The sequence below is a fragment of the Nothobranchius furzeri genome, chromosome 14, assembly GCF_043380555.1.
Source record: "Nothobranchius furzeri strain GRZ-AD chromosome 14, NfurGRZ-RIMD1, whole genome shotgun sequence".
NCBI classification, from domain to species: domain Eukaryota; kingdom Metazoa; phylum Chordata; class Actinopteri; order Cyprinodontiformes; family Nothobranchiidae; genus Nothobranchius; species Nothobranchius furzeri.
The window spans coordinates 56,498,938-56,507,836 of record NC_091754.1 but is presented as its reverse complement, the minus strand read 5'-3'; the positions used below and the strand labels follow the sequence as shown (position 1 = coordinate 56,507,836).

Below are 8,899 nucleotides of genomic sequence, written 5' to 3'. Positions count from 1 at the left end.
TACTCCTAAACGGATCCAGTTGTTGCTCTTGTTTGGCTGCCTCGCTTTCTTTTTTATAAATAAAGTGACAGTAAGAAAAAACCGAATGGTTTATTGTGACTCAGAAAAAGTGAACAAGTCTGGAATTTTTTTATGGTCCTACAAATGCATTTACTTAAAGAGCAAGTCACCCCCAAATCAACTTTTTCTTGCTGATAAACTATATAAATGTGTAACTAATTGTGCTGCAGACACGTGTCGTCAATAATTTGATACTTCAGTGCATCTTAGTTAAAATTTAAATATTCTGCCTAAAACTGTCAGTGTTGCGCTGTTGTCAGGTAAAAACTCTGCACTGCATTTGAATTTAAATTTGCCACCGCTATTGGCTAAGAGGTATGATATGATGTAAACTGGTCTATTATGATGTCACAATGCCGTTGTGAGCCTGTGTGTGTGTGTTTGTTAGTGGCTCCGCCCTCTAGGTCTGCTAGGCAACAGCATTTGTTGCATTTTTCAAACATGAAGAGGGAGTGAAGTAAGTTTCTTGTAGGGGGTGACTTGCTCTTTAATGTCTTCCAGTTATTTCTGTGGTCAGGACGGTTTGAAGAAGTCAGACTTCCTGAGTTTGTAATCGGCAGCAGTACTTAAGGTGAATCCAGTCGTCGATGCACTCACAGAGGACAGAGCTTGATGCTGTCCATGCTTGATGAGAACTGTCCTAGGGCGAAGTCTAGACCAACCCCAACACCACTCCCCACCCCAAAGGTGGCGTAAAGTGGCTGGGTGAAGTTGGCCCTGAAGGTGTGAAGGTGCATCATGTTGTCCGCCACGCTGTAGAACGCCAGCGTCCCCGCGGACAGGTCCACGTAGATTCCCACACGAGGGGAGTAGGTGACGGGGATGTCCCGCTTCTCGTTGTCGTGCATGGCTGAGCAGCAGGTGTCTGACAACTCCAGGGTCCACGACTGGGCGTTGTAGCCAAGACCTGACCTGGCATCTGCCCCCTTTCTGGACAGTGCCCCATAGGCCACGCCCATAGAGGAGCCACGCCCTCTCCACTCCACCTCCCAATAGGAGCGCTGGGCACACAGCGGGCTCTGGCACATCACCTGGGTCCAGCCATCAAAGCGTTGAGGGGTGTCCGGGTAAGGCTGTGCCGCCACCTGCAGAGTGGCTTTGGTGTCACCTTCAGAGAGAACCAGGCGTTTGTGGGCGGAGTTGGGGTCCAGGGTCAAACTCGTCGAATCTAGAAATGATTTAATGAACAGTGACGTTTAAATACTTGTAAAAATGGAATAATTTGGCCTCAACAGACTGAGACTCACACTGCAGGAACTCCTCTCTGGACCTTGGTTCTGGTGCCTGAATGCTGTCGATGCTGATTTCTCTCACTGGGAAATCAAAACAGGAAGTGAGTGCACAAGGAGATCGAAGCATTTTTGTTTCCTTGTGTCATTTAATAGAACTTTTCTTTCTTCTACAGAGGGCTGAAGACGAAACCACGTCGACTCACATGCAGGGAAAGCAGGAGATTGAATCATGGCGTTTGGTGTGGGCGTGTCCAGAAACAGAGTGGGGTTAACTGATCAATGACAAACCGTTGTTAGACACCAAATGGACAAATGATGGATTTTTACCAACAAACACAGATGTAACATGATGCACTCTTACTCTCAGTTTGTGTTTCAGTCACAGCAGACATGCCCCCTGTCGTATTCACAGAAGAGATATGTTACTTTATAGACCATATTTTAATACATGTGCAGTGCTCTCTGGTAGGAATGAATGCCTTGTAAGTCGTATTCTGGGACAACAAAAGCTCAGATGCTCCAGCTGAAGTTAGCTAGAGGAGAAAGTAGCTTCAGATGACATGATTTAGAGTCTTATTTCCTCATATTTGGACGTCTTGCCTCTGATAGGCTAATAGCAATGTGACTGTACCACTGACTGTTTGCTTTGCAATGTTGATGTTTTATCGCCACAAATAACACAAGGCTGAAGGAGTTCTGCCATGTGGTGGTGTTGCTAAAGCTAACAGTTAGCTTCTACTAGCCAAGATGCACTCTGCTGTTCTATTTGGTATGGCTCCACCCTTTAAGCCTCGCCCATTGGGAGTTAGTCTCTGACAACAACCAATGACTGAAGAGCTTTAATGTACGCCCGCCTAACAGGTGGGCCCTGGTCCTATATAGGTATGAGGACCAAGGGTCGTCTCCTTTTAATTCTTCAACTAGACCTGACTGCAACTGACCTCGGGATAACCCCACCCTCCCCCACGCAGTCTTTCCTCACAGCTGCTCAGTTTATCTTATGCCCGCCGCAGCTGTGTTGAGCTTGGTTTATGCTTGACGCACTTACTTTCCGCTTGGTGATGCGGCTCGCGGATGGAACGCGTTTCACAACTTGCAGCGTTTATGGTTCATTCGGCTTGTCTCTGCGGTGAGCCAATATTCTCCCAAACTGTAGGGGGCAGCATGGAGCTCTACGGCATGCATCCAACACTACACCATAGTAGAAGTAGAAATTACTGTTGTTGACAACATGGCATTCCAGCATTTTTAACAGCGTCCTCGTCTTTTCCGACAGTGCAAGCTATTTCTCTCCAAGAATTATTAACAACATGTTGATCACGGTGATCTTTGAGAGCCGAATCATACAAATGTCTGTATTTACGAACCTCTGCCATACTTTTTCCGCGTCTGACCGTCCGCGTGGTTAGAAAATTTCCTAGGTGCGCGGTGCGGAAAGTTTGGGCCGTGTGGAGGCGCGGTGGAGGGGCGTGGTTGTTAATATGACGCAATTTTGCCGCGCGGAGCTGTGCGGACCTCGCGGACGCGACAAGCATAAACCAAGCTTTAGGGTGTTGGGGGCTTTTTTTTGTTACTTGTTAACCAGTGGGCATTTACTACATCATGCTCCGCCTTTAACCCAATGGGCGAGGCTTGAAGGGCGGAGCCATACGAAATAGAACATTGGTTACCTTTGTACCCCCAGATTCTATGAGTATGGTGGAGCCCTTTAAGCATCCGGCCCACTGGTTCTGGGGTTCTTTGAACTTTTGGAGACGATCCTTGGTCCTCATACCTATTTATAGGACCAGGGCCCACCTGTTAGGCGGGCGTACATTAAAGCTCTTCAGTCATTGGTCGTTGTCGGAGACTAACTCCCAATGGGCGAGGCTTAAAGGGCTCTGCCATACTCATAGAATCTGAGGTTACAATGGTAACCAACGTTTCCTGGAGGCTAAACAAACGACAGCCTTCCTCGTTGCGAGTCAAGATGGCTGAGACCATGAGTGTTAAGTGTGATGTAGATCTGTCAGACTTTTCTGAACTGAGCATTTGTCTGCCTGCTCGTTAAACTCCCGACAGATAATTTAGTAGGTGAAAAATGGTTTCTCAGTGAACCTGATCTTTAATAAAACACTTGTTTTCACTGAAACTAGTCTTTCGTGAAGTTTTTGTCCCATTTAAATCAAGCCTTACATGGACTTCCTCCTGCAGGTGCTGTGCTGTCAATCGGCGTGGCTTGCTGGGTGCCGCGGCGGGAGCGAAACAGGCTGCTGATCGATGCCATCCGGCTGAAAGCTGAGCACACCAGAAGAAGAAATCGTGTAAAGTCGGACGCTGGCTGGGCTGTTGGGCGGCAGCAAAAGCTAACGTGAACATACCTCCCGTTGCTGCTGGAGCTGGGTTGGCTGGAACTGGAGTAGGAGTTGCCACAGAGGCAGCTGGTCTCTGACTAGACCTGGTCCAGAGAGACTGGGACTCTCTGCGGCTTGGAGTCGGACTAGGTGTGGGGCTGGGCCTGGGACTGGGCCTGGGACTGGGCCTTGACTCTCTCGCTGTTTTGAAGAAGTTGCAAAATTATTTGTAGGAAGTAGCGACAGCCATGGACGTAGTTTTGACTTTAGAAGGGGGGGGGTCTTTACAGTAAGTATACATAATTATGCATAAAATTACAGCCTAGAGGCTCTTTCATTAATGTCAGGAATGCAGAACTGTAAAGTACACAGGTGGCAGTAAAAAAAAACATACTTTCAATTCAACTTTGTTTTTCACATTTTCGTTCCTACTCATTGTCGCCATTTTACACATATTTTTTGAATATCTGATCAATAGAGTTCATTTACATCCGATTCTAGCCTAACTCTTGGTCCTAGTGCTCAACCAGTCAACTTAACTCATTCACTGCATTTTTGTTACTGCGTGGGCGTTGGAACGAGCCCCCGCACCATGAGAACAAACATCTCAGCTCTAAAGCCGATCTTCATCCACGTACGTCACACGTCACACGATCAGGAAGCAGAAAATCCATGTGTTAGGAGATCATTTTGGGCCGCTGCTGTAAAAAAAAGTGAGGCGCGAACCAGAAAAGTGTCTGCCGATCACAACGCTCGAAACGCGCGGATTCTTCCTGATGTAAGAGGCGAGTCTCCTCTTTGTCTGGTTGTTTTGGCGTTGACATAATCCTAGCGTGCAGCAACGTTCTGTCACTCTTAAAAAAAAAACAGTAAAAACGGTGAGAAACGCTGGCATCGAATGAGTTAATATAGCGTGATATTTTGATTGATATTGTTTTAGGATGGTAAAAAGTGCAGGGGACAAAAATTGACTTTGGAAAAAATGGGGGGCACATGTCCCCCCCCCCAAAAAAAAAATTACGGCCATGACGGCAGCATTGTTAAAAGGAAGTGGTCCAGCCTACTTACTGGTCTCTCTCTCCTCTCTTCTCGGTCTATTCCCCAGTCTGGGCGGGCTTGTGTTCCTTCTATCTGCAACATGCAAATTCATCTTATAAAACTCACTTTGCTGCTTCTGCTAAACGTGTCCAAGAACACAGCAGCGGCGGCAATCTCACCTCGGGGTGCGTTTCTGCTCCTTACATCATTACTTTTAAGACCTGGACAAGAAAAGTGTTACAGTTGAGTTAGGTTGCCGCCTTTGGCAAAAACAAATCTGAGCATGCACTACCTTGTCTGTCTGTACTCCGGCCCCCCACGGAAACGCTTGGAGCTGCGAGGAACGAAGGTAGTCGTGAAATGGAAACACACTAATGAGGTGTCACGATGAAAAAAAATGTAGACAAGAGGTACCTGAGGAACGTGTGTTGGTGTTCCGGGAACTTTTACCAGCAAACACTGGAAGGAAAAGGAAATACTTTGGTCAGATGGGTGAAAAATATCATCTTATGTTTTATTCACAGTTCAGAAGGAAGCTCACGTTTCAGAATGTTCCCCTTTGGTCCAGCCCCTTTAGCTGGACGAAATAAACAAACATTAGTATTTTAAAACATGACCTGATTCACTTGCCAGGACTTAACTTACAATTTCCCAAAGTGAACAGCGTGGTGTCGTTGACTGAAAGATAACGAGATTATGAAATCAACATTTTCCTTTGAATGAAATAGAGTAACGAGGTAAAACCAGGGCATCTGCAGGTTTAAGAGAGCCAAATTTAAGACTTTTTTTAGACCTTTTTTAAGGCCACTTTGACCAAATTTAAGCTATTTAAGCAGGGCAGCAGTAGCTCAACAGGTTGAGCGGGTAGTCCGGTAATCGGAAGGTTGCAGGTTCGATCCCAGCCCCGGTCCTTGGGCAAGACACTTAACCCACCTTGCCTGCTGGTGGTGGTCGGGGGGACCGGTGGGACCTGTGCTCGGCAGCCTCGCCTCCGTCAGTGCGCCCCAGGGCAGCTGCGGCTACATCGTAGCTCATCATCATCAGTGTGTGAATGCGTGTGTGAATGGATCAATGATACACTGTAGTGTAAAGCGCTTTGGAATCCTTACTCTGACAGGCGCTATACAAGTGCGGGTCATTTATCATTTTTAAAAATTAAATTTAGGCTATAATTTCCAGCTTTTGCCTGGAACCGGTGCTAACCACGCCGCGATCATGGGATTAATCATCCAGTTACCATTAAACTTCCACTTCCCCATGGCGCAAGCTCCCACTAGCTTAACCAGCTAACGTGCTCATCTAAAAATAGCCCCCTTACACAACCAACTGAACGTGTACGGTTCCGCTTATGTCAATATCATACACAAAAAAAGCTGAACACTAACTAGAAATTCACGAAAATGTCATAGAAATAAAATAATCTTGTTTATTGGGTCTTTGGTCATTTAAGATCTCTGGAATCCGTATTTGTCATTTTTAAGGATTTTTAAGGCCTTAAATTTGGAAAAGCTAATTTAAGACTTTTTAAGGACCCGCAGATACCCTGAGTTTAGAGTGTCGGGACGGACCTTGTTTGGTGATCTTGCCGAGTTCTTGGTTACACAGATCCTCGATTCGCTCTCCGAGGGCAAGGATCACATCTCGAATGGGCTCAAAAGAAGCATCCTGCTTGACATGAACAGCTGGCAGGTCCCCAACCTCGAGAGGACTTGTCATGGTGTCACACGTCTGCAGGACAGTGTGGAAATTAACATTCAGATAGGAGATAGCTTTGGTAGAAGACCAGTTCTGCAACTCGGCAGCTACCAAAAGCTGCAAGCTTTAGACTCAGATTCAGCTTTATTGTCACTGAACCAAAGTCCTGGAACAAGGAAGTTTGACATCACAGCACAACCTGACCAAGAGGTATCTGCACACAAACGTATAGTCAAGACAGGTCCAGGCGGGCCATGAGAGCAGCTGCTGCACGGCGCTCTCAGATGTCCTTAACGAACCAGCCATACCTGCAGGTAGTAGATGTTGTCTTCGCAGCTTGCCAGGTCCTTCATTTCCGTGTCCCTCTTCTGTCGCTCCTTGATCTCAGCCTCCAGGTTCTCAGCGACCTCCTGGGCCTGGTTCATCTTCTCCAGGCTGGCCTGATCCATCACCTCCTCTATGAGCTCCTGCAGTCGTTCCATGGAGCGCTGCAGCTCGGAGAGCATGTTTTCTGTGTCGTCGTGAACCTTCTCTGCAGACCGCTGTAATGGCATGGGAAACACACCAGAGGATCAAGACCGACACAACCTTTAGTTTGGGTTACTGTTATCTGTCAGGCATGTTCATGAAACCCTCCCTGGGACCTACCTTCACTCCCTCCATCACCCTCTTCATGTCTTTCAGCTCCTGCTCTCTGACCTTCAGCTTTTGGTGGTTCTCTGCCTGGATTTCTGACAGCAGCTTCTGCAGACAGACATGGCGACACATGAGATGAAAGAGGCAAGCGACTGCGTGACGCAGCGGAGCTGCAAGCACGGACGGGAATGTAGTTAGGAATGTCTTCAGCCTGGATTTAGTGTCTCCGCCACACAAAAGGAGGGGAGAACCACACCAGAAATGGAAAGTTGTTAGACACAATGGGCACCTCAGACGAAGAGAGACGCGTCAGTTGGCAAAAGCAGTTTATCGCTGACACCAAACAGTCCCCATGATGACTCGTGTACCTGTCTCTCCAGTCGTTCGGCCTTGGTGGACACGCACTCGTGCTCTTTATGTTGGTTGCTGGTGCACAGCCAGCAGACAAACATCTTGCACTGGCGGCAGAAGAACTCCTGCAGGTACTTGTGCTGGGTGCAGATCTTCTCAGGCAGATTGCTTATGGGTGGGATGAGCTCGTGAGCCTTAAGGGACTTCTTGGTCTGGTGGGGCTTCAGGTGGACCTCACAGAAGGAGCTCATACACACCAGACAGCTCTTCACGGCAGCACACTGCTGTCCTTTACACATGTCACACAGCACCGCAGCAGTGGAAAGCCTAGGTCTGGATCTCGAGGCCCCCCCACGGACGCTCCGAATAGAATCCCGTACCTCGGATTTGAGAGCCCCTTTGCGGAGCTGCTCCACAGCCTCTGCTAGCATGGTGTTCCTGGATAGAGAGGGCTTGGGGCAGAAGGTCTGCCGGCACTGGGGGCAGCTGTAGATCCCTTTGGGGTCATCCTTGCTCCAGAAGTCCCTGATGCAGTCCATGCAGTAGCTGTGGCCGCAGGGGATGGTGACCGGATCGTTCGGTAGGTCAAGACACACGGGGCAGTTGAACTGCTCCTCCGTCCACAGCTTCGTGCTCATGATGAAGTCGTCAAACACAGGAAGCAGAAAGGGAGATCCAGGAGAGCTGGAGGAGATTTCAAGAAACGTCTAGAAGCTCGATGACAAACAGCAAGGCAGAGGTGAAGGGGAGCAGTGTGTTGCCGAGATTCACAGCAGGAAAATGATGTGTCTCAGGTGAGAGAAGCCTAAAAAGGAAGTGGGTGGGGCCAGAGCCACCGGGCAGGTTGAGCTGGGAAAACGGGTGTTGGAGGGAAACTGCTGAATACCAGTAAAGGTGTGATTGACCAGCTATTGTAATATTCCATCTTTACATGGGAGGAACCAACATGCTTATGTTACTTGAGTCACCCTACCAACACGCCAGCTGACATCAGCGTAAAAAACAACTAAAACAAATTCATTTAAACTCTTCTGAAACTGAAAATATACGTAAAACGTCTTCAACATGTGAGCATTTAAATGCTTAGGCTGTATTTTTTATGATTTGACCAATTACACCCAGACATTAAAGAGCAAGTCACCCCCAAATCAGCTTTTTTTCCTGATAAACTACATAGATGCGTGTCTAATCGTGCTGCAGACACGTGTAGTCAATAGTTTTGCACTTTAGTTAAAATTTAAATTTTCTGCCTAAAACTGGCAGTGTTGTGCCGTTGTCAGGTAAAAACTCTGCACTGTATTTAAATTTAAATCTGCCACCGCTATTGGCTAACAGGTATGCTATGATGTAAACTTGTACATTATGATGTCACAATGTCGTTGTGAGCCTGTGTGTGTGTATTTGTTAGTGGCTCCGCCCTCTCGGTCTGCTACGCAACATCATTTGTTGCATTTTTTAAACATGAAGAGGGAGTGAAGTAAGTTTCTTGTAGGGGGTGACTTGCTCTTTAAGGTGAGGTCAAGGGTCGAATCACAAATATCATCAACGTGACCG

At 47.4% G+C, this 8,899-nt stretch overlaps 1 protein-coding gene across 1 annotated transcript; it reads right to left on the bottom strand.

The window, feature by feature from the left end:
- Positions 1 to 75: 75 nt before the first annotated feature.
- trim25l (tripartite motif containing 25, like) lies at positions 76 to 8,599 on the bottom strand. Its single transcript, XM_015952475.3, has 16 exons — positions 7,363 to 8,599; positions 7,007 to 7,102; positions 6,667 to 6,900; positions 6,232 to 6,391; positions 5,309 to 5,341; positions 5,205 to 5,240; positions 5,078 to 5,122; positions 4,956 to 4,997; positions 4,843 to 4,884; positions 4,694 to 4,756; positions 3,653 to 3,826; positions 3,468 to 3,569; positions 1,654 to 1,689; positions 1,496 to 1,564; positions 1,308 to 1,373; positions 76 to 1,228 (listed from the first exon to the last, which is right to left on the bottom strand). The coding sequence occupies exons 1-16, from the start codon at positions 7,981 to 7,983 to the stop codon at positions 654 to 656; spliced, it is 2,394 nt and encodes a 797-aa protein (XP_015807961.3). The 5' UTR covers positions 7,984 to 8,599; the 3' UTR covers positions 76 to 653.
- Positions 8,600 to 8,899: the final 300 nt, after the last annotated feature.